The 26,622-nt window shown below is 45.3% G+C and overlaps 1 protein-coding gene across 1 annotated transcript in view; it reads left to right on the plus strand.

Moving 5' to 3' along the window:
* The window catches only part of LOC139280859 (sortilin-like), a 200,037-nt gene that overhangs the window by 115,284 nt on the left and 58,131 nt on the right, over positions 1–26,622 (plus strand). The window contains exons 8-12 of the mRNA XM_070900614.1: positions 3,115–3,251; positions 6,977–7,060; positions 16,951–17,011; positions 18,604–18,759; positions 22,484–22,590. Coding sequence (XP_070756715.1) covers positions 3,115–3,251; positions 6,977–7,060; positions 16,951–17,011; positions 18,604–18,759; positions 22,484–22,590 — 545 coding nt within the window. The remainder of the gene's footprint in view (positions 1–3,114; positions 3,252–6,976; positions 7,061–16,950; positions 17,012–18,603; positions 18,760–22,483; positions 22,591–26,622) is intronic.

The raw sequence follows: 26,622 nt of genomic DNA on the forward strand, positions 1-26,622 counted from the left end.
TTTGGGGGGGAGTAAATTAAGATCTCCAAGTTTCTGCGGTAGTGTAATTCACTTGAGTAGGATTTTTATAGGCTATGATTTTTTTTTTTTACCTCATTGGGGGCATAATCTGCCACCCAACCAATTCTGGCCATTTAAGCAAGTTTAGCCAGCTCCAATTTACTCCTGTGTGTGTGTATGAAAGAGGGTTGCACACGTTGCAACAGTGTTGAAGAGAGCAAGGGTATTAAAGCATCATTCCTTCATATACATCAGTTTGCTGTGCATGTTGACATTTATTCCACTGTATTGCTTTCATCTGTCGGTATGATTAAAGCTTGGTCTGAGTGTGACTTTATTTACTCACATATAGAATTAAGAAATATTTCACATGTGGCAGTGCATTCTTTCTTCTTGCTCATTGGGAAGTACCAAGGTGTAAGTTAGAAGACCGATTGTTGTGCTAATTATGTTACCCTGAGAGGTGAGAAGTAATCACAGAGCTGCACAGGTGTCTAAAATTCAAAAAGGCTTCATTCTTGCACAAAATTTGATGCATTCATCGAGACACAATTGAAAAGAAAATTCTAAATTGTAAAGGATATTATGTGCCGAAAATTCCGGCCTCATTGGGTCTGTACGAAGTGTGCACGGAGCCAGCGAGGTCTCGCAAAAGCCGATTTTCGGGGCGATGTGCACATGCGCCAAAAACCGACTTTTCCGATCTGTCAAGATTTCTCTTGACAGATCCTCTGCATCCCCGGGAGAAGGACATCCGCGTGGCAGAGATTGGGCTATTTGCCCAACTCATGCCCAGCGAATGTTCTTCAAACTTTTACGCCCGGTAAAAGCAGGCGCTGAGCTTACTTTTGCTAGTGTAAGAGTTTTAAAACATATAAAAATTAAATTTAATCATTCATTTTTATGTTTAAAAATCCTGTCCAGTAAGGTAAGTTTGTTAGCTCTATTAAAACACATTAAAAAATATTCCCAAAAATATTTTTTGTAAAACATTTAATTATATTTAATTTCAATTAATTTTAAATATGTGAGGTGTTTTTTTAAAAATATTATGCTGTGTTAATTTAAGAGGGTATTCTCATTGATAGTAATGGGATCTCGCACAAATGAAGATCCAATTTTTATCAATGAGAATACTACCTAGTGATTGGTCCAGGCCCACGTGATTCCAGCATTTCCCTATGTACAGGGAAGTCATCTCTCCGTACACTGTGCATCGAATGTAGGCCTCCAACCGGAATCAAAGGCCAACCTCTGTGACCACCAGTTATTTTCTTTAAAAATTTTGGGTCGGAAGGAAGCCTCCAACTACAATTTTTTCCCCCCATTAATTGTGTATGAAACACAAAAAGTTAGTATGCAGGTACAGCATGTAATCAGGAAGGCAAATGGAATGTTGGCCTTTATTGCAAGGGGGATGGAATATAAAAGTAGGGAAGTCTTGCTGCAACTGTACAGGGTATTGGTGAGGCCACACCTGGAGTACTGTGTACAGTTTTGGTCTCCTTATTTAAGCAGGGATATACTTGCAGTTCAGAGAAGATTCACTAAGTTGATTCCTGAGATGAAGGGGTTGTCATATAAAGAATGGTTGAGCAGGTTGGTCCTATACGTATTGGAATTTAGAAAAATGAGAGGTGATCTTATTGAAACGTATAAGATTATGAGGGGGCTCAACAAGGTAGATGCAGAGAAGATGATTCCCCTCATGGCGGAATCTAGAACTAGGGGGCATTGTTTCAGAATAAAGGGTCGCCTATTTAAAATCGAGATGAGGAGGAATTTCTTCTCCTGAGAGTCGTGAATCTTTAGAATTCTCTACCACAGAGAGCAGCGGAGGCTGGGTCATTGAATATATTTAAGGTGGAGATACACAGATTTTTGAATGATTCAGGAATAAAGGGTGATGGGAAGCCTGCAGGGAAGTGCAGTTGAGGCCAAGATCAGATCAGCCATGCTCTTATTGAATGGCGGAGCAGGCTCGAGGGACCAAATGGACTACTCCTGATCCTATTTCTTATATTCCTATGTTCTTTTTTTAATTCTGGACACTCCAAATTTAGTGTTGCACCGTGACTAGTGGACTATTTCCCATTGATCCTGTCACAGACTTCCCTTCACTCCGGATCAATTGTGGATTGCTTGTGATTCATCGAGCTTTGCCCCTGTAACCAGTCCCCATGCTTGTAGCATACTTGTTTAGAGCTCTCAAAGATAGCCTCATATAGAGAGTGTGACAAGTATAGCAAATAGAATTGCTGACATGCTGAAGATTCCACTTTATAACTGCAAATGTGAGATTGTTTACTTATGGTTTTCCATCTGCCAGAGATATTTAATGAGGGAAGTACAGGGCCGTAATCTCACATGACCTCCGGGGCAACAGAGTTTATCAGGGGGTTTCTGTGGAGGATATGGGCCAAGCTCACGGGTGGGTATATTATAAAGTAATTGGTGGTTACTTTGACCATGTAAATCAGTTATTTTAGTTATGAAGCATGAAATCTGAGTGCAGCCTTATTTTGGAAATCTTGAACAATTTCCCCTTTACAGTTAGGTAGTTTGTGATCCCTAACAAGGAATTCTAGTAATGTTATTAAACTAACTTCAGTGAAGATCACACACAAAAAAAGATTTGGATAGTTAAAATTATGTTGAGGAGAAAAATTGATAAACATTCCAGTTGCCATTTTTCGAAGCAGTTTTGGAACTTTCACTTGCGTTGTCCTACATATTTTATAGTTGGTATGTGTATGAGAGTTAAATGATAATAATTATCATATATCAGGACATTCAGGCCTAAACAAACAGATATGGTGCCTCTAAAACATGACTGGAATGTGATGTGATTCATCTGAAGTCTCCATGTGAGAATAAAACACTGACATAGCATTGAAGTGACGAGTATTCTATGTTCAGTACGCGTCCAAGTCCTTAGGCAGGGACCAAGGCCATGGAGTCATCTTAAGTGTTCGAACTACCACCTATTTAACTAAAAGTGTGTATATATAATATGCAGCAGAACTAAGTATACCGGACAAATTTTGTGAGATTTAAAAAAAACACCATTTGGTTGTTCCATGGCTAAATGCTTCAATAAATTTATTTTTGCAGATGATACAAATGCCAAAGGGCTACTGGAGCTGAAGAGGACAACAGATTTTGGAAAAACGTTTACAACGCTTCTCACCAAGATTTACTCGTTTGGTTTTGCTGGTCGTTTTCTCTTTGCCTCCGTTATCAGTAACCTGGTAGGATAACTATTTGTAAGGATAAGCAGTCGAGTCAGGAGAGTTGAAATTCAGCAGGAATACGCTGAAACTCTATCGGTTCTCTTGTCAGGCTGCCACTGGAGTATTGTACGCTGCTCCCGCTGCAGGCAATAGTGCATGCTGCTGCAGGAGGGCGACGGTTGCGAAGAGGGCGACTGGATTTAACGTCTCCCCAATCCAGGTTGCTGATTGCAGTGCAGGCAGGTACAGCAGGAGCAGTGAGGTCGGGGCAAAGGAGTGGCAAGAGTTCGTAAAGGGATGTGATCGGGGCCCAGGAGAGCTGTGAGTTCGGGTCCCAGAAGAGGCGAGGGCCCAGGGGCAGCAAAGGCCAGCCCACACTGCGATATGTGTGCGCACTAGGTTCATGCAGCAGAGCTGGTTTCCAGTCGTCTTGGTTAATCCTTACCACTGGACCAAGACCTAGCTCAGTCAAGCCCGTGTGGTGGCTGGTGTGCAACGGCCACCACACGTTAAAAAAATCCACGCACAGGCATCTTCCACCCTTCACGATGTAGTTCAGGACCTGGAATATTAGGTCCTTCATTGCAACATCTGTGAACTCATCCCCTTTTGGCGTGGATGCAAGTCATCCTCGTTTCGAGGGGCTGCCTATGATGATGATTGTACGCTGTTCTGGTAGTCATGTTGTATCGGGATCATCCAAGCCCCTTCGAAGTGGTGCAGAGGAGAGCATGCAGGCTGATTGCTAATGTTACAGGGATGAGCTGTTTGGAACAATAAGGTAAACAACTGCTCTTCAGCCTTGAAAAGAGACAGCTCGGCAGGGATCACTTTATAGGGGTATATGAGATGCTGAACAGAATAGAACAATCAAAACTCGAACTACACTTTCTGATATGCCAGAAGCAAGAAAGGACAAGTTCATGGTTATGAGGGAAGGGTCAGGGCGGGTCTGAGGAACTATTTCTTGACTCCAGTGCTGAAATAGGCTTCCAGGAAAGATGGGAGTGGTTAAGGCCAGGACTCTGGACTCAGTTAAGAAGCATCATCATCCTAGGCGGTCCCTCGTATCGAGGGTGACTTGCTTCCACGCCAAAAAGGGATGAGTTCACAGGTGTGTCAATGAAGGGTCTAATATTCCAGATCCCGAACTGCATATTGAAGGGTGGAAGATGCCTGTGTGTAGAATTTTGTAATGTGTGGTGGCCGTTGCACACCAGCCACCACACGGGCTTGACAGAGCTTGGTCTTGGTCCAGTGGCAAGGATTAACCAAAACGACTGGAGACCAGCTTTGCTGCACGGACCGAGTACGCACACATATCACAGTGTGGGCTGGCCCGTACTGCCCCTGGGCCCTCGGCTCTTCTGGGCCCCAAAGTCATGCCTCTCCTGGGTCCCGATTACATCACTCCACGATCACGCCCTGCTCGTGCGCCCCAACCTTGCCGCTCCTGCTGTACCAGCCCACGCTCCAATCAGTGACTTGGACCTTGGTGATGTCCAATCCAGTTGCCCTCTTCACGGCCATCACTCTCCAACACGTGCTATACCTTATAGTAGTAGTATGCATCTTTGAAGCAACTTAAAAAGCAGCAAGGTGCTGTAATGGGAACACAGCAAGGATGGTATTCTGGAAGGATGAGATGAAATGTGCTTAAGAGCTTTCACTATTAAAGTCTATCCTTCTGACAGATGTATTAATGGTTTATTTTCTTGCAGCCCTAGGAACTTAATATCCAAATGTTTAGGTGTCAATGCTTCTCCCGCCCCTCCACCCCACCTCCATTCTTTTTGTCTGAGCATCATCTGTGCTGGACCCTAATGCAGATCACAAAAGTAGTAAAAGAAAACGAAGTATTTACAGGTTGAACCTCCCTTATCAAGAACTCCATTATCCGGAACCACCCTTCGTCCAGAACCATTCCCGGCCACCGGATGGCACATGCGCAGAACTCCGACATGAACAAATTGAAGTCCTTCCTCACTGCCGATTCCCACAATCGCTGGCCTGACCCCATGAATCATCGCCGCCCCCTCCCCCCCGATCTCTCTGCCGCACTCCCAGTCCCAAGCCAGCCAGCCCCGATATCCCCTTGCTCAGTACCTGTACCATCCAATTTAATGTGGCCACCCCTCTTCCGGAAAAAATCCCTTATCCAGAATGGTCAAAATGTTTGGTGCAATCTCACTAAATCTGGCATAGGGTGAACAACCTGCACTTAATTGGGTGGATTTTACAAAGTTATGCTTCCGGCCTGAGCTTTGCATGCTGGGAGAAATAATCAGTAATATCGGGCACCAGAGGTCAGCTGGCCATATAGGATGTATGGACGGAAAATTGAATGGGACTCACTGACCTCTGTCTCTGATTCCTAATATGCACTTCCAGTGCACAAAGCTTCACACTGAGAGTGCAAGTTGTAAAATCTACCCCAATATATTTTTTCATCATGTACCTCGATGAGTGACCCCTACAGATTTACTTTATGCGGTAAAGCTACACACCATTTAGAATCAGTCGCAGGAAATGCAATGAAGTCCGTACGTGCAAAAGGCGGTAGTGTTCAGCACGAAGTAGGAATGTATCTTTTTGTGCTCTGCTCTGAAGATTCAGTACTTATTGTGTTCCTAACACAGATGAGATTGCACACAGGGAGGTTAAAGTAACAGTGACCTCAGTCTTTATTAAGACACTCCAGAGTGAGGAACAGGCCTTAGGGGCCGGCTTATATACAGTGCTCCCAAGGGATGCTGGGATCCCTTGGGACTTCAGGGGATGCACTCCCTGGTGGCAAAACATGGGAGTGCATGCTTTATAGATACACAACAGTACTGATGGTGGAAGACGAGCCTCAAGGAGCAGAATGTTGTGGGTACCATGCTGGTGTGGCATGTTGGCACCATACCAGATCGGTAGGATGTGGCTGTGTTCCTTTGTTGCACCATGTGGCAAGTTCCTGATCTACACAGGGTATTCATAGGGAAGGTGCACACTGTTCTCGGAAGGAATATCAGCAGGCAAGTCACTCCAGGCTGCTCTAGGACACCTGGTAGTATTTAAACCCAATTTGAGTGTTGACAGTTTTATTGGAATCAGCCTAAAACATCCTGCTTTTCAACGGCAATGGATGAATTATCCTGTTCTGTGTAATGTCCCAATACAATGTGTGTGTACAAAGCAGAGTGCTCTAATACAGGTGCACAGGTATAACTTAATGCTCCCCTTTGACTAAGCTTTTGGTCAACTCTTCTAATCTTTCCTCCTTGGACTTGACGCGTGTTTTCCATATTCCTCTGTGAAGCAACTTGCTGTTTTGTGCTTTTGCATTAGATTGAGATGTCTCTTTAGTATAATACTTTATAATCCTGTATTTACATACCTTAGCTGACCTCTGCATAAATTACAGCTCCTGAACTAGCCTGAATGGGAGTGGATCTGTAATATATTCACTTCCACTGTCTCTAAAGTATTTGCAATTGTCTCAAAAACTGAAGCAATCAAAATAACACTGGTCAAAACTTGAAATTAATTTGACATTAGCTGTACATACAGAAAGTAACTGGGATTCTGTGCGTTATATAGGACATACAGCCTGCCTTAAATGATTGTCTAATTTTGCTTTGTAATTTGGATAGATTGTGTTTAACAAGTTTATATGTGTATATTTAAAAAAAAAAAGAAAACAAGTGTACAAAAAAACAATTTGAAGAAAGTATGAAATAACTATTTTTTGTTTTCAGACCCAGCCCAGATCGGTTTATGTATCTGCTGATCAGGGTGATTCTTGGAATAAGGCTCAACTGCCTTCTGTCAGTCATGAACAGGTACATTCAATGTTATATTCAGTACCCCTTCAGTTGGCCCCTACTTGTAAATTATTGAGCAATGTCTTCAAGAACAATTTCAGATACCACAGTGAATCATAGAATTTTACAACACCGAAGGAGGCTGTTTGGTCCATTGCCCGCGTGTCAGCTCTCTGAAACAGCTCCCCACTTTGTTCTATTCCCTGCCCTTTCCCCAGCCCTGTTATAACATAAAAAGTGTGTGAAATCAGTTCTTCACTTAACAATAGCAGCTAGTGGATCCACATTCTCGGGATTGTGAGCATTGGTTAACAATAAGGTCATAGAATAACGGAACCAGAAATGAGAACTGAGCCAAGCTGAATTACTTCAGGTGAATATGATACAGGACTGAAGCACCAATATGTGGTGTGATGGAGTGCAGTGGTGGTGGGGGGTGGGGGAGGTGCTGTTGTAGTTCATGACGGGATCCTCACCCGGCTTCGAATGTCAGTCATGGTCCAGATAGCTCACCAAAAGGCAGGCAAAGCTACTGATAGAGGTTTGGGACTGTTCCCAGATCATTCTCAAACTGAGTTACAGTGGGTAATTGCAAAACCAGAAAAAAATAGAGGGATGGTGGGGGGCGGCGGGAAGAGTTACTTTAAAAATAAGGGTTTGCATTCTCAAAAAAGGAATCTGATGAATGAGTTCTAACTGTAGCAAAGTGAAAAATATTCTCTTCCCAAACAAATTTTCAGTACGTTACTGTAATATAGCGCCAGTGGACTACTGCTCCACCTAATGGACTATGGTAATGCAACTGCTGCTGTAAATACAATAAAAGCATCAGGTGACAAGATCACCTGACAAGTTCTTGATTATTGGAGCCATGTTGAGTCTGTATGTTTATGATGTCGTAAAGAAGATATCCATCATCATCATAGGCAGTCCCTCGGAATTGAGCAAGATTTGCTTCCACTCTTAGCATGAGTTCTTAGGTGGCTGAACAGTCCAATACGAGAACCACAGTCTCTGTCACAGGTGGGACAGACAGTGGTTGAAGGAAAGGGTGGGCGGGGAGTCTAGTTTGCCGCATGCTCCTTCCGCAGCCTGCGCTTGATTTCTGCGTGCTCTCGGCGACGAGACTCTAGGAGCTCAGTGCCCTCCCGGATGCACTTCATCCACTTAGGGCGGTCTTTGGCCAGGGACTCCCAGGTGTCAGTGGGGATGTCGCACTTTATCAGGGAGACTTTCAGGGTGTCCTTGTAATGTTTCCACTGCCCACCTTTGGCTCGTTTGCCGTGGACGAGTTCTGAGTGGAGCACTTGCTTTGAGAGTCTCGTGTCTGGCATGTGAACTATGTGGCCTGCCCAGTGGAGCTGATCAAGTGTGGTCAGTGCTTCAATGCTGGGGATGTTGGCCTGGATGAGGACGCTAATGTTGGTGCGTCTGTCTTCCCAGGGGATTTGTAGGATCTTGCGGAGACATCGTTGGTGGTATTTCTCCAGCAACTTGAGGTGTCTACTGTACATGGTCCTGTCTCTGAGCCATACAGGAGGGTGGGTATTACTACGACCCTGTAGACCATGAGCTTGGTGATAGTTTTGAGGGCCTGGTCTTCAAAAACACTCTTCCTCAGGCAGCCGAAGGCTGCACTGGCCCACTGGAGGTGGTGTTGGATCTCGTCATCAATGCCTGCTCTTGTTGATAGGAGGCTCCCAAGATAAGGGAAGTGGCCCACGTTGTCCAGGGCCGCGCCGTGGATCTTGATGCCTGGGGGGCAGAGCTGTGCGGTGAGGTGGTGGAGGACCTTTGTCGTACCAATGTTTAGCGTAAGGCCTATGTTTTCGTATGCCTCAGTAAATACGTCAACAATGTCCTGAAGTTCAGCCTCCCTGTGTGCACAGATGCAGACGTCATCCGCGTACTGTAGCTTGACGATGGAGGTTGGGGTGGTCTTGGACCTGGCCTGGAGACGGCGAAGGTTGAACAGCTTCACACTGGTTCTGTAGTTTAGCGGGGAGCTTGTCAATTGTGAGGTGGAGCATGGCAGCGAGGAAGATTGCGAAGAGGGTTGGGGTGATGATGCAACCCTGCTTGATTTATGATGTCTTAAAGATGATATCACAGTTACAGTCACATATAGTATTTATGAATACATACTTTCATCATCATCATCATCTTCGGCAGTCTCTCGAAACGAGGATGACTTGCTTCCACGCCAAAAAAGGATGCGTTCACAGGTGTTTTAACGAAGGACCTAATATTCCAGGTCCCGAACTACATCCTGAGGGGTGGAAGATGCCTGTGCGTGGATTTTTTTAACGTGTGGTGGCCGTTGCACACCAACCATACTTACGTCAAAAGTGGAGAGTTCTTTCAGAGAGCTGAAACAATGGACCAAACGGCCTCGTTTGGTGGTGTAAAATTCCACGATTCTATACTCCTCAGGAGCCTATACTTCAGAAGTGTACCTCTGTGTTTTATCACTGTATGCTTCAGTTTGTACAGTTTTGGAAACATGTGAAATCTGTTTCCAGTAAGAGGGCAGTTTTGTGCTGGTTGAAGACTATAAATTGCACTTCCTGCAAGTATATATCATTTAAGGAGTAACAGTCACAAGAACAGAAGTGTTTGATTTAAAATTGCACCTTCTATATGGGTTGCATGTGAATCTGGTCTGTTTTCAGGAGATTCCATCGTAGGGGCATCACGACAGAACCTGATGCTCTTCACCTGCCATCAATGTACCTGTGCCTTCCCCTCAATAGTCCAGGGGCTAGGAGTCCAGTTGTATGGCCCAACCGCTGAGTGGTTGCGATCAGCGAGCTCGGCACTGACCAGGGCTTCAATTGTTGATCGGTTCAAAATCAACAAAGCAACATTGCTGTGCAGGAGAATATTTTGGAATATTTTTCTGAGTATTAAGCCATTCTGAAGGAAAGGCTGCACAAATAGGAGCTGTCCCTGGTGAATTTCCGAGTACACCACATAATAAGGAAAGGCTCACAAACATCATTTGTTGGGACTTCCCTTGAGGTTTATACTCGGTGGAGTAGACTGTAGATCACATTCATGGCGATGACTCTTCTGATTTTATGCATCGTGTGCTCATAATTCCTTCTTATTCATTTAGTTTATCCATAGAATTGTCCTCTCAAATCACTTTTGTGCCAGTAATTCCTGTTGAATATTTAAGCAACAATACCACAGAACATGATTTTTTTACAGTAGTGTCTATTCCATTTACGGGAATGTGAAATAAACACTGATGAAATTATAATTTCTTTCTCAGTTATTTACTTGATAATGGTGTGAAAAATTCTGCAATTAAAAATAGTCAGTTTGGTTGACTCTGACATTTAGAATAGTTAACATACCTGGGGCCACTTAAGAAGCAGCAGTGCTAATATTTATCCAATCTTCTCAGTGTTTTCCACAGCAACATCCATGTTGTACACACTGACTCCACCAGAGGGTATAATTGCTTTAGGACAACCTCTGGTTATTTTTACTGCCTGTACACATCTTCAGTCACCTGTTTTCCTGTCAAACTCCTAAGCCTGCTTCCTCCTGACAGTAAGGTTGTGCCCAACTGTGAATAAGAACGTAAGAAATAGGAGCAGGCGTAGGCCGTGCGCCCCCTCGAGCCTGCTCCCCTTTCTTCTACCTCAACTCTACTTTCACACCGTATCCCCATATCCCTTGATTCTGTTGTTGTTGAATTTTAACCTTTTATCATCCGGCTTCTCAGGGGATAGGACTCTCTCATGTCTGAGTACAAGAAGACCTCGAGGTTGGGGTGGGTGGATTTTAACCCAGCCCATCTGGCGGAACCAGGGAGGGGGGGACTTTAAAGTGCAGCGGGTGAGAGATGGGCGGGGGCAGGGCATGTACAAACGCACTCACATACCCAGCTTTCAGGCCCAGGGTACTTTAACTCCTGAATGCTGCCGGTTGGCTGTTTGGCTGAAACAGGTCACATTTCAGGCAAGAGTGAGGCTGTGAGCAAAGACAAGACCGTTTCCCACCAGGTAGGAGGAAGGTACAAATTGCAGGGCAGGGCAACCCAGTTCACTTTGAAGCACTTCCTTGTGGCGTGAAAGGCTCTGACCGATGCTCGGAGACAGCTTGCCTCCCCACATTCCCTGGTTGGGAAATGTCCTATAGGCCGGCATTTTCCCGTTGCCGAGCAGTGGGTCGGCAGCAAAAACCTCGGAAATTGCGAGCATGTCGGGAAGCCGCTGTCATCCCGCTGCCTCACGCATTTAATTTGGGCGGCTTTGAATGTGTGACACAGGCCCGATCGACAACAGCGTGCAACCTCATTCAGGTCATTAACTGCTTGTTGAGAGCCCCTTCAGAAGGGTTTTAACACCAGCTTTTGACGTTTACTGCAGGAGCCCGGGATTCACACAGCTCAGGAACTTCGCCTGTGGAGGGGAGGCGGAAGCTCAGTAACCATCCGTTGAGAGCTGGGAAAAGCACATAATACTGCAACATTACCCCTCATAACTTGCCTCGTGGAAAGGCTCTTGCTCACTCCATCTTGTCCACAGATTTGTGTTTCAGCAGTTTGCAGGTCATTTCTGCAACCTCGGAAGCCACTCACCACATTGTTACTCAGCATCACCACGTTGAGGGATTGGCCCTCTGATCTCCACTTGATCTGCCCCCTACTGCATCAGCATGGGTGCCACATATACTATCTCACCTTGGTCCTCACAATCCAATTCCGATGAGCCCCACCACTAGCAGCCTTCTCCTCGATGACCTGATGCTCCACAGGAGAGGGAGGGGGGGGCACCACAGGGCTGCAGCACGTCGGAGGCGATACCCCCAACACAGGGTATACAGGCAGAGGGTGAGCTTCCTGGACATGTGTGAGCAGCAGTGCTTCAGGAGGCTCAGGCTATCGCCCCAGGTCGTTGCAGACATTTGTAGTTTGCTGGAACCAGACCTGTTGCCCGGAGAACCTGGTGGACACGCCTTACCAGTGGCTGTCGGAGTCACCACCGCTCTCAACTTCTTTGCTTCAGCTCCTGATGCACTGCAGCAACTCGCCAAGGCTTCTTCGTCAGCACCTCCCAAATCCACGACCTCTACCACCTAGAAGGACAAGGGCAGCAGGCGCATGGGAACACCACCACCTCCACGTTCCCCTCCAAGTCACACACCATCCTGACTTGGAAATATATCACCATTCCTTCATCGTCACTAATAGCACTGCGCGAGTTCCTTCATCACATGGACTGCAGTGGTTCAAGAAGGCCGCTCACCACCGCCTTCTCATGGGCAATTAGGGATGGACAATAGATGCTGGCCTGGCCAGTGATGTCCACATCCCTGCAGCGAACCCGGGGACTGGGAGAAATTTAGAACTCAGCAGAGGAGGACAAAGGGTTTGATTAGGGCAGGGAAAATAGGGTACGAGAGGAAGCTTGCAGGGAACATTAAGACGGACTGCAAATGTTTCGATAGATATGTAAAGAGAAAAAGGTTAGTAAAGACAAACTTAGGTCCCCTGCAGTCAGAATCAGGGGGAGTCATAACGGGGAACAAAGAAATGGCAGACCAATTGAACAAGTACTTTGGTTCGGTATTCACTAAGGAGGACACAAACAACCTTCCGGATATAAAAGGGGTCAGAGGGTCTAGTAAGAAGAAGGAACTGAGGGAAATCCTTATTAGTCGGGAAATTGTGTTGGGGAAATTGATGGGATTGAAGGCCGATAAATCCCCAGGGCCTGATGGGCTGCATCCCAGAGTACTTAAGGAGGTGGCCTTGGAAATAGCGGATGCATTGACAGTCATTTTCCAACATTCCATAGACTCTGGATCAGTTCCTATGGAGTGGAGGGTAGCCAATGTAACCCCACTTTTTAAAAAAGGAGGGAGAGAGAAAACAGGGAATTATAGACCGGTCAGCCTGACATCGGTAGTGGGTAAAATGATGGAATCAATTATTAAGGATGTCATAGCAGCGCATTTGGAAAGAGGTGACATGATAGGTCCAAGTCAGCATGGATTTGTGAAAGGGAAATCATGCTTGACAAATCTTCTGGAATTTTTTGAGGATGTTTCCAGTAGAGTGGACAAGGGAGATCCAGTTGATGTGGTGTATTTGGACTTTCAGAAGGCTTTTGACAAGGTCCCACATAAGAGATTAATGTGCAAAGTTAAAGCACATGGGATTGGGGGTAGTGTGCTGATGTGGATTGAGAACTGGTTGGCAGACAGGAAGCAAAGAGAAGGAGTAAATGGCTGCTTTTCAGAATGGCAGGCAGTGACTAGTGGGGTACCGCAAGGTTCTGTGCTGGGGCCCCAGATGTTTACATTGTACATTAATGATTTAGACGAGGGGATTAAATGTAGTATCTCCAAATTTGCGGATGACACTAAGTTGGGTGGCAGTGTGAGCTGCGAGGAGGATGCTATGAGGCTGCAGAGTGACTTGGATAGGTTAGGTGAGTGGGCAAATGCATGGCAGATGAAGTATAATGTGGATAAATGTGAGGTTATCCACTTTGGTGGTAAAAACAGAGAGACAGACTATTATCTGAATGGTGACAGATTAGGAAAAGAGGAGGTGCAATGAGACCTGGATGTCATGGTACATCAGTCATTGAAGGTTGGCATGCAGGTGCAGCAGGCGGTTAAGAAAGCAAATGGCATGTTGGCCTTCTTAGCGAGGGGATTTGAGTACAGGGGCAGGGAGGTGTTACTACAGTTGTACAGGGCCTTGGTGAGGCCACACCTGGAGTATTGTGTACAGTTTTGGTCTCCTAACTTGAGGAAGGACATTCTTGCTATTGAGGGAGTGCAGCGAAAGTTCACCAGGCTGATTCCCGGGATGGCGGGACTGACCTATCAAGAAAGACTGGATCAACTGGGCTTGTATTCATTGGAGTTCAGAAGAATGAGAGGGGATCTCACAGAAACATTTAAAATTCTGACGGGTTTAGACAGGTTAGATGCAGGAAGAATGTTCCCAATGTTGGGGAAGTCCAGAACCAGGGGTCACAGTCTAAGGATAAGGGGTAAGCCATTTAGGACCGAGATGAGGAGAAACTTCTTCACCCAGAGAGTGGTGAACCTGTGGAATTCTCTACCACAGAAAGTTGTTGAGACCAATTCACTAAATATATTCAAAAAGGAGTTAGATGTAGTCCTTACTACCAGGGGGATCAAGGGGTATGGCGAGAAAGCAGGAATGGGGTACTGAAGTTGTATGTTCAGCCATGAACTCATTGAATGGCGGTGCAGGCTCGAAGAGCCGAATGGCCTATTCCAGCACCTATTTTCTATGTTTCTATGAATGTTTTTAAAAAAAAAAACAGTCTCCACCTGCACCCCCTGCACTTCCCACTTTCTCCCCCCACACCCCAGCACTTCCCACACTGTCTCCCCATCCCCCCCCCCCCACGCCCCCCATTCCCACAGCACTTGCCACTCTGCCTCCCACAACAGTCACCGACAGTCCCTCACAGCATTGCCCTCACTGAGCAGCTTGTGTCCTCATGATGATGTGGTATGACATTTACCTCAGTTGATTTTTCTTTGCCGTGCACAATTCTTAAGCTGCCTGTCTCAACGGGACACCCGTGTCCGACCAGAATCACCTGCTTTCAGCAGTTTTCTGCTGAGTGAAATATATCCACGTTTGCTGATGATACAAATCTAGGTGGAAAAGTAAGTTGTGAAGAGGCTGCAAAGGGAAAAAGCCAAGTTAACTGTAAGCTGGATCGTGCAGCATCTGATTGATAGCTTGGATATCGAGATGGAATGCTTCTCAGATTAGGGTATCCAAGCATGTGTAGCATCAGCAGAAAGGTCGTGGCGGACTTGCGACAAGTGATCGGGGCGAGAAGAGCGATGAAGGATCGTGGCAGAGATTTGGTGGATGATCGTGACGAATGTTTGGTGCGGAGGTGCGGCGGGAGATTGTGGCGGAGGAGTGTCGAGGTGTTGGGGCGGAGGTGCGTTGAATGAGGGCCCAGAAGAGCCAAGGGCTTTGGGGCAGCATGGGCCAGCCCACACTGCGATATGTGTGCGCACTAGGTCCGTGCAACAGAGCTGGTCTCCAGTTGTCCTGATTAACCTTTGCCACTGGATAAAGGTCGACCTCTGTCAAGCTCGTGTGGTGGCTGGTGTTCAACTGTCATCACGTTTAAAAAAAAATCCACGCACAGACATCTTCCACCCCCTCAATTGGAGTTCAGGGCTGGAACATCGGGTCCTTCATTGAAACATCTGTGAACTCATGGTGAAGCAAGTCATCCTCATTCGAGGGACCGCCTATGAATCCTCTTGCAGTCTGAATATAGCTTCCATTTGAAAACCTGCCAGTAGGGAATAAAACAGATGGAGCACCCTGCTCATGCTCTCTCCTTTTTTCCCTCTTTCTCCCACTTGCTTGCTCCAGCGAGGGCAACATCAAATGTGACAGCAACCTAAAGATATTTTAAATTAGGACTTCTTCCTTCATTAATTGCAGCATGGCCTGTCACTTTCACTTATTACTCTCTTCCCAAGGACACACCACAAGGTTATTGAGTTTGATAGATTTCTTATGCACGATTATTGCTGTAATTTGTGATTGGCATGGAATTCCGATGTCCCAGGTCTGTATGACGTTTCTACGGACCTGGGAAGGCATCGGAAAAGCCAGTTTTCAGCACGCATTGCACATGCGCTGAAAACCGGCTTTTCCAATCTGTCCAGTTTCTAGCTTGACAGATCTGACGCATATCGGGAGCGAGGACACTTGCAACGGCAAGATTTCCGATATTTACGGATATCTTGCCCTGCAAATGTCCTCAAAAATCTTGCGCCTGAAAAAAACAGGCATATAGCCTACTTTTACAGGCGCAAGTGTTTATTTTAAAATGTTTTTGGTTATTTTATTCTTTAAAAACCTTCCCCACTACAGTAAGTTTATTTTTAACAATAATTAAAAAAACTTTTTTTTTTAAATCGGGAACTATTTTATTTTTATAAGACATAATAACTTTAATTTCAATTAATTTTAAATAAGTGTGGTCTGTTCTTTATTTTTTATTATTTTGTGTGACTGTTTTTGTTCCCATTAATAACACTGAGAATTCGTAGATACGCGAGTCTCCGTGCTATTAATGGGAACCTGTGAAATACTTACCTGATTGGCTGAGCAGTCACACATGACTGCATCTTCTGCGTCGGGACCCTTTGCATGGGAGCGCGCTTCGCAGCGCGGGAGGAGAAGGCCTCCCCATCGGAAATCAGGGCGCCTCCTCAACCACCAGGTAAACTCATAAAAAATATCCAGCAGGGAGGCAATTGCCCGCGGGGAGACCCCCAGAGGAATTTCTGGACCATTGATTTGCACTGGTTGCACTTCTAACCAGTAGAGTCTGTTTCGGTCCAGATTTGTTATTTGTTATATAGCCACACATTCAGCTCAACGATGTGAGGAGATTCAAAGCGGAAAAGGCGATTTGTAGAGATAGAAAAAAAAATCTTTGACTGCTGTGTGCTCCAGTCATTTCTCACCAGCATCTGAAAGAGAAAATCCAGATTAGTGTTTCAGGTGCAAAGTTGCATCAGGTCCAAGGAAGGACCTGCACCCTATGTGGGAACCGGTGTTTCCAGCTGCTGATGGGCCTCTTGTGTATTTCCAGCATTTTCTGTTTATATTGAAGAGAGTTTAACTTTGTTCCTCCACCTCAGTACCCCCACCCCACCAAGTAAATATGTTTTCTGATAATTTAGTAAGAAAGTAGAGTTGGTGCTGAAGTCTTTCTTTTCATACTGATTAAAATAGAATATACAGTATGTGTGCACATGCATGTGTGTACATGTGTGCGTGTGTACATGTGTGTGGAGAGTTGTAAGTGGTTATACTTGGTGACATGAATAATCTTATGTAGCTGCTCTCTTTTTTTCAGTTTTACTCCATACTCGCAGCAGATGATGAAATGATTTTCATACATGTGGATGAGCCTGGCAGTAAGTAGTACTTCACTGCAAATGTCTTTTTCAAATGAGCTGAAGAGTGAATATTCAAAAGTGCTCATTTAATCACATCATGCTTATGTGTCCAGAAACAAATGGCCAACCACTGATCTTTTTGTGCCGATAGCTGGGTTCTGTAATATCCAAAAAAGTTGTATTCACAACTCTTCCAGGTGTAACACTCTGATTAGCGAGACCATGTCACCAAAGGGACAAAAATCCAATCGACCACAAAGCAGTTACAATTGTCATGATTAGGAATCAATGTGCATGGCATTTAGCTGCTCTGAAGGTGATTATCTGGAGGCCCTGGTTTATTAAAGAGACAAGAAGTAATGAAAGCAAATACGGGGTTCAGTGCTCAATAGAAAACAGAGTTGTTCTTCATTTGTTCAGTTACCATGTACAAGAATTCTCAGGTGAATTCCCTCATATTCTGTGTCCCAGGTAGTTTTCGCCTGTATGTTGGGGTGACCATATTTGCTAAACTGAATCCGGGGAGACACAGGGTGGGAGCACGGCAAAGTAGCCAGGGTGGAAAATGTCGGTTGCGCAGCATAGCGAGGCAAATCTTTATAGCAGCTTATATTTTACCAGTTGCACATATACACTGCACTGCAAAGCAAATGTGTACATAATACCACGGATGTGACATCACACTGCTGAAGCGCATTCAGACCCTGTTTATAAATAATGCAGTAATATTGTTCAGGAACGTTAGTTTTCCGTACCCACTGCCTACACTGCTGCAGGCTCGTGCCGATACCAGTCTTTCTTTCTCCGCTGCGCTCAAGCATCGGCGATTGTTTTTCAAAAGTAAAGGCACCATTTATTCACAGAATCATTGCGTGTAACTGTCATCGACCGACCAACCAATCAGCTTCTGAATTGCGACCATTTCAAATTATGGGAGGAGATATCAAAATCGGAAGCCTGCCAACCGATCAAGTGACCGTCTGTGATTCAAACTACGACATCCTGTGGCGAAGGAAGCGGGGTGGGTGGGGGGAAATGGGGGTTTGGTTGTTGAGCGAGGCTGAGGCGGGAGTGCAGCTGGATTGGCTGGCGGCGTGTGCCCGTCCCTCGACGCTCGATTGACCTGGACCAATAGACCAACCCCTTACACTGCCGAGCCCGCCTCAGGGCTGGCTTCCCGACCAATCACCGCTCACAGTAGGCGTGACTGACAGGAGGCGCCCGGGAAGGAAGCGTGTAATCAAGTTCGGGTGAACGGTAGTGTGTATGTGTGTTGCACATTATAACTAAAAGCTGGGGGATTCGAGGACAAATTTCATGATCTGGAGACTCTTCCTAGGGACATTGTTTGCCTGAGGACACAGTACCTCATCCGGGGACTGTCCCCAGAAAAGCTGGACGTGTGCTCACCCTACTGCATGTTGACAATTCCTATCTGTATGTGGAGGTTGTACTCCTTCCAATGAACTGAGGGTGGCGCCACTGATAGCAATTGTAAGAAAGCCATATTTGCAGGAAATAATCTTAATATTTGCTGTTCAAGGGCACATTTCGAAATGGAGATTTCACCCATGACTGCTTTTAACGTATTGCTTTAATCTTTCTTTTAGACACCGGGTTTGGTACAATTTACACTTCTGATGATCGGGGAATTCTATTCTCCAAGTCTCTAGAAAATCATTTGTTTTCTGACGCAACCGGTACAACAGATTTTTCAAATGTGACGTCACTGCGGGGAGTCTACATCACAAACGTGCTTGATGAAGGTAGGAAAATAAATAGTCATTTCCTGGTCCGAACGATCAAAGTAAAGCTGGGTTTATTTTCTTTGGAACAGAGGAGGCTGAGAGGAGACATTATTGAGATGTATAAAATTATTAGGGGCCTAGATAGGGTGGATAGGAAGGACCTATTTCTCTTAGCAGAGGGGTCAACAACCAGAGGGCATAGATTTAAAGTAATTGGTAGGAGGTTTAGAGGGGATTTGAGGGGAAGTTTTATTCACCCAGAGGGTGGTGGGGGTCTGGAACTCACTGCCTGAAAGAATGGTATAATGTCTGTGATGTACCTATGAATGACTCCACAAGGCAATGTGTTGTACTCAAACTGTAGTGACCTTGGTCCTTTATTCATAACTCCCGAGTGAGGCAGCCACATGGTGGCTCCCCTTTTATACAGCCCCTGCCACTCGGGCAGGAAACTCTGGTCTCCACTGGTTGCACCCTCTAGTGGTGCCAGCATGTATATATACACAGTGAAAACCTTATTGATAGTACATCAGGTAAACAAATCTCCATCTTATGCAACTATACAGTGACTACACAGAGAGTATATCTATAGTCTGCATATATAACAAGTAGTAGAGGCAGAAATCCTCACCACATTTAAAAAGTACTTGGATGTGCACTTGAAGTGCCGTAACCTACAGGGCTTTGGACCAGGAGCTGGAGAGTGGGATTAGGCTGGATAGCTCATTGTTGGCCGGCGCGGACACGATGGGCCGAAATGGCCTCCTTCTATGCTGTAAATTTCTATGATTCTCTGAAAGCTTGCTTTCCTTACCATTAAGCCTAGTCTCTGTTTGCCAGTATTGCAGAATTATTGAAGGTAACCCCAAAGTGAGTGCTTTCAGTATAACGCACTCCAAAATTCATAGCTCTACAAAGATTCACAGACGTATTGGATTTGAGTCAGTCATTTTGCAGTTCGTGGACACTTAGCATTTCTAGGATAATGAGAGAAAGAAAGGTTTGCATTTAAATAGTACCTGTCATGACCTGAGAACATCCCAAAACGCTTTACAACAACCCACAAAGTACTTTTGAAGTACTGTTGTAATGTCGGAAATGTGGCAGCCAATTTGTACACATAAGTCCCACAAATAACAATGTAATAATGACCAGATAATCTTTTTTATTTAGTGATGTTGGTTGAGGGATAAAGTTTGGCCAGGACACCAGAGGGAACTCCCTTCCTCTTCTTCAAAATGATGCCATGGCTTATTTTACGTCCACCTAAGGGGGCAGATGGGGTCTCTGTTTAATGTCTCATCCAAATGTTGGCACCTCCGACAGTGCAGCACTCCCTCAGTACTGCTGAATTGTTAGCCTAGATTTTGTGCTCAAGTCTCTGAAGTGGGACCAGAACCCACAATCTTCTGGCTCAAAGGTGAGCGTGCTACCTACTGAGCCACGGCTGACACCGAAAGAGGATAAGGGGCCGTTTTTAAAAATGTCTCCTTGATTTAATATATAAGGGTAGATTTTAAGAATTTGCACTCCTGCTTTGAAGCAAAGAACGCGATTGCATAATGTCTTCTCTATCATTTTGTGGATGATCACTTGCAGTGGAAACTCATTTATCTACACTCCCACTAGCCGCAACTCTGAACTATCCACAGAGTTTTCCAATGGGAGTTGGGACTTTGTTTTGCAGAATCCGGGTGAAATGCATTTGTACATTTTTAACCGATTCATCACATACTCCAGTGCCTGAATTTCTGCAAGGGTTATCCATCATCATCATAGGCAGTCCCTCTGAATCGAGGAAGACTTGCTTCCACTCTTAAAATAAGTCCTTAGGTGGCTGTACAGTCTAATACGAGAACCACAGGTGAGACAGATTTGCGTTGAGGGAAGGGGTGGGTGGGACAGGTTTGACGCATGCTCTTTGTGCTGCCTGCGCTTGATTTCTGCATGCTCTCGGCGATGAGACTCTAGGTGCTCAGCGCCCTCCCGGAGACTTCCTCCACTTAGGGCGGTCTTTGACCAAGGACTCAGGTGTCAGTAGGGATGTCGCACTTTTTCAGGGAGGCTTGGAGGGTGTCCCTGTAACGTTTCCTCTGCCCACCTTTGGCTCATTTGCCGTGGACGAGTTCCGCATAGAGCGCTTGTTTTGGGAGTCTCGTGCCTGGCATGCGAACGATGTGGCCTGCCCAGCGGAGCTCATCAAGTGTGATCAGTGCTTCAATGCTGGGGATGTTGGCCTGGTCGAAGACGCTAATGTTGGTGCATCTGTCCTCCCAGGGGATTTGTAAGATCTTGCGGAGGCATCGTTGGTGGTATTTATCCACTGGGAGATCGACAGAGTTCACAGAAAAACAGTGTAAACAGCTGAAAACGGCAATTTACACTGCTTCTCTAGCAGTTTTGCCATATTCTAGCAAACCCTTGTATGTCCCAGCCACTCTCCAATGATCCCACTGCTCAACACTCCCAGTACCCAAAACTCCTTGACATCCCATAATATTCTAATATCTCGATCTCCAGATGTTTCCCTTCAGTGCTCCCATCCCCTGAATCTCTGAGTGATCCCAAGCACCAGCCCCATGACTCTGGTTCTAGGCGTGACACCCCACACCACTCGTGAATACTACCAGATCTCTGCCACCCCCGATTCCTACCAACCCAAACAATAATCCATTGCGTGGCCCCAGACCCAGTGTTCCAACATCCATGCCCCATAATGAGTCCCAGGTTTTTCCCCTTACTCGCACTCGCACCCAGGCCATGCCATGTCCTCTTCTGTGCACTCCCTTCCACGGTCCAATTGCAGAGACATTGGAGACAACCAGAAGAACAAGGTAACAGAGGAGAGGGGAGTTTACACATAAACACTGAGAAAGAACTGGACAGTTGTATATGCACCACAGTTAGCAAAGTATCTGTCAGCCACGGAGACACAGGGAGGGGAGAGAGGGAGAAAGACAAAGAGAGGGAAAGCAACAAAGAAACAATTAGAAAGAAAGAACTTGCATTTATAGAGCACCTTCCATGTCTTCACGATATCGCAAAGTGCTTCATAGCCAATGAATGACTTTGAAGTGCGATCACTGTTGTGTCAACAAACACAGCAGGTTTGAACAGGATGCTCAGAATGTTCAACTTTAACACATTTACAAAATAAATGTTGTGCATTTTTTAAAAATGTTTAAAAACAATACCCCAAAACGATGCATTTAATGCATGACACATGAGCCTTAAAAAATACATGCACTTTTTTTTGCCATATTGTAAGGTTCCACAAGCAGTAAATTAAATAAGTGATTAGTTAATCTGTTTTTATTGTGCTAGTTGAGGGAGAACTACCCACCCATTTTATAAAAATAGTACCACAAGATTAGTGGGAAGGAAACCGAGATCCAGGACCAAGAAGAAAGAAAATTTAGCCTTGAAATTCATTGCCCAAGTGTCCAGTATTGCGGGCGGCACGGATGCACGCACATTCCGTGCCAGGAGTGGGCTGCCCGCCATATTGGTAAAGGTTCTTGCATAGGCGTCCAGAGTTAGTGCCTGAAACAGGTGTTAGACCCTTTGCATATGCCAATAGGGGGCCTAACTGATGTTTTGGGCCCCCTTCAGTAAACCTGTTCGGGACTCGTTTGTGTAACACTCCTGTCATTATAAAATAGCATATTCTCTCAACTCATCATGAGCCATATCCGGGAGAAGCTACTAGTGCTTAATAATCTTTCTTTCAACACTTTTGTAGATAACAACATTCGATCAGTGATTACATTTGACAGTGGAGGAGAGTGGAAACCTTTGAAAAAGCCAGATAATGTTCACTGCGATACAACAGCCAAGGATTCAAAGATGGTCAGTAGAAAGATTCGCTCTTCAAAAGAATCCTTTCCAGTCGAGCTTCATTGGGGTTTCAGCGAGGTTTGGTCGCCCTGAGGCAGGAACGGAGGGAGGGGAGTTGAAGTTGTGCCACTCCTCTCCTCTCCTAGCCTGGCGGTGTAAAATCAGGCCGTGCAGTTCCCCTTGCACAGCCACTAGTGATCCACCGCTGAAAGGTCGCCACGGCAGACTGGGCCCTTGCAACGCCCACGCACCACCCGGCTAACTCCAGCCTCTGCCTTACATTAGCGGCGGTGTGCAGCGCTGAAAGTCGCTCAGCTCCCTAGTCGCTGTGACCATACTGACCCGCCATGTTCCAATGCTTATCCACGACGTCAGGACCATCACATGCACACATGACTTGCCCACCAGGGGGCCTCACGAAGGATTCCCACATGTTGCAAACAGGCAGAACAGCCCACCCTGAGCCAGGTGAAAGTGTTGCATGGGCCACACCTTCCACATGCCTGATCTAGATGTTGTTTGATGCCATTTGTGGAAAATACCTGCTTTCTCCTAAACAGTCTCAGCGTCTGACTCCGTCCAGAGAAAGCAGACAAAGTTCTCCTCTTACCAAGAGACAATCCTGTCATTTGCTATTTGACACCCTTATTGGGACTAACAGAAGTTTACACAACCAACAAAAGTCTCCTTTTCAAGTCAAAAGAAATGTGAAAGAGGGACTTTTGTGGTCTTTCCTGTGCTTGCGTCCCAAGAAAGATGTCGAGTGCCTGGACTGCCCTCCTGCTGCACTAACAGCTTGAGGTGCTGTTCATTGCTTGTCCCTAGTTACCCTTGAGAAGGTGATGCTGCACTAGTGAGTCGTCTTGAACTAATGCAGTCTGAATGCAACCATGTGTGTGTGTGTGTACCGTGTGTGTGTGTGTGTCCCTCTTCCTTGCTTCTTTAAGTTCCTTCCCCATGTTGCCCACCATTCCATGACTGAGTAGGGAGGCAGAATCCGTAACTGGCTGCTTAGAGCAGTGCAAGTTAATTCACACTTTCTGATTTCTATTCCCCTCCAAACTCCAGTCCTGGAAGTAGTTCGCTTCTACTTGTTGCCTTTGCACAAGTGCCCGTATCAAATTAGGAGCTTACCCATGTGCGGAATCGCCAATGTGAGCTGCCTCCTTCCATTCCATGGTGCAGTATGTTGGTGCAATAGCACATGACATCATCAGGTCTCCCAAAATAGACAGAACAACATAATACGAGATTTACCGAGTGACTCTCCTCATTGAGCGACTTGTTTTGGTTTACAAGTGCAACACATTTTGAAATTTTATCATTCTCAAAAATAAACACGGCTCCATATATTTAAATGGCTTTGCAATATGTCACTTTTGCTGATCACCCATAAATATCATCCCGATCATTGCCTTGACTTTGATCCCTTTGATGCACAAATGAAAGCAAGAACAAAAAACGACATGCAATATTGCTCGGATTTCCTACCTCCTGCTCCCTTTAAGCCATTTAGCTTTACCCACTCTTCATTTCCCTATTTCCTATATCTCAGTGCAAAACAATGACTGTAATGGACTAACCATTTATTTTTTATTTCTCCCTCCTCTGCTCCAAAATCTGCCGAGCCCTCAACACCAATTGCCAATGTTTAGAACTTCCAATTTTGAACAACGATTTCCTCAGCTGCTGTTAATTGTTACACATGAATGTTGCCATGGTTGCAGTGCGTTGACGAAATGCAGCATAATGAAAGAATTGTTTAATTTTCTCCAGCAAACTGAGCCAGGGTTTAACAAAATCAATAGTTCCGTTATAAACTGCAGTCACATTTGGCATGAACATAATGACTGATGGAGCACAGTTTTGTTTAAAGGACCAAATCTTTTATGTAGATGCTAATTTATGCCTCTTGCCCAAGTTCACTAACATTACTCATCTGGTGGCAATCTTAATGATCAAACCTCTGCCTGGCCCATCTCTATTTACATACAATTTGTTGAATGTTTGCGGGAGCTAGCAAAGAAAAGTGCATGATTTATCAATTAATGAGAGTTCAGGGTAAGTGCTCTTTTTTGAAAGTACTCCTGTACTCTTTATTCAAAAGTTGCCTTGCTGCATATATAGCCTGATACAGATATTTATATAAAGGCTTGAACAAGATTTTGTGTTGTGCAAAAATGTCTTTGTGCAGCATTTGTGATGCAGTTGCATTTTGTCACGATGCAAATAAATTGGTCCAATTTGTTTCCCTCATGTTGTGCACCACCAAAAGAAAGGGCAATGGCAGCTCACACAGGTTCCATTTTACCTCACTGTGCAATATTGCATGCTGCCCCACAGCGACATGATCTGCAGACATGGGGTCAGGCTCCTTATGTACGCCGACGATACCCGACTCTCCCACTCCACCACCTCACTCCACTCAACCAATCTCTGTATTGTCACTCGCTCCACCCAACCAGTCTCTATTGTCACTCGCTCCACCCAACCAGTCTCTGTATTGTCACTCGCTCCACCCAACCAATCTCTGTATTGTCACTCGCTCCACCCAACCAGTCTCTGTATTGTCACTCGCTCCACCCAACCAGTCTCTGTATTGTCACTCGCTCCACCCAACCAATCTCTGTATTGTCACTCGCTCCACCCAACCAATCTCTGTATTGTCACTCGCTCCACCCAACCAATCTCTGTATTGTCACTCGCTCCACCCAACCAATCTCTGTATTGTCACTCGCTCCACCCAAACAATCTCTGTATTGTCACTCGCTCCACCCAACCAGTCTCTGTATTGTCGCTCGCTCCACCCAACCAGTCTCTGTATTGTCACTCGCTCCACCCAACCAGTCTCTGTATTGTCACTCGCTCCACCCAAACAATCTCTGTATTGTCACTCGCTCCACCCAACCAGTCTCTGTATTGTCACTCGCTCCACCCAACCAGTCTCTGTATTGGCACATTGCTTCTTTGACATCCAGTCCTGGATGAGCCACAATTTCCTCCAATTACACATTGGAAAGACCAAAGCCATTGCCTTCGTCCCTTTGTGGTAGAATGGGCGGACACGTGGCAGCTGCAACTTAATGCAGAAAAGTGTGACGTGATACATTTTGGTAGGAAGAACGAGAAGAGGCAATATAAAATAAAGGGTACAATCCTAAAGAGGGTACATGAACAGAGAAATCTGGGGGCATATGTGCACAAATCATTAAAGGTGTCAGGGCAGGTTGAGAAAGTGGTTAAAGAAGCCGATAGATCTCTTAATTTTCAATGAAATACGAACTCCGATGGTAGTTTTAACTTTTTAATCTTGGCAGAGAGTAACAAGCTGCTGGCTGATTGCCAGTTTCTTTGTCTTACTGAGACACATGGTCAAAATGGCTGTATTTTATACCGGGTTCAATTTACAGAAAAGAACTCGCCTTCTTTGACCTTATTGGCTCAATTGAAAGTCTTTTAACGTTTTAATTGGCTCGCTACCCAAGGTCCGACAATGTCAAGTTGATTGATGAGTTAATGCAACATGCCGAACTGCATGTAGCAGCCTTGACTTGGGGGTCTGTGAATTTACACAGTCTGTCTAAATGAGCCTGTTTGAATACTCTATCAATCCCCCCTTTGATTCTTTCACAAACTGAATCATAAAACTTCAGGTATCACTGGTTAAACATTCTACAAAATAATTTCATACATGTTAATAGAGTTTCCTTCTAAAATTTGTTGATGTGTTTCGCCACATGTCCGGACTAGTAGCTTCCACACAAATTTACACCAACCTGAGTTCCATCGTGGCCACAATGGAAGTCTGGTTTTAGTAGGTTAATTAACCTTATTCCAATTTAATCCAAATCAATATAATAATTCAACCAGTAAACAACCTTCCCTTAAGCATAGCATACCCCTGTGCCACGTACAGACGGTCTGCTGGGACCTGCAAGGTGTCTCACCTGCGGGACAGCAGCTACAGCCGCCTGGTTGCAACAACATTTAATCAACATAAACAAACAATATAAAAGTAAAACAATGACAACAAATAGAATTAAA

Source organism: Pristiophorus japonicus, chromosome 15 (assembly GCF_044704955.1).
Source record: "Pristiophorus japonicus isolate sPriJap1 chromosome 15, sPriJap1.hap1, whole genome shotgun sequence".
NCBI classification, from domain to species: domain Eukaryota; kingdom Metazoa; phylum Chordata; class Chondrichthyes; family Pristiophoridae; genus Pristiophorus; species Pristiophorus japonicus.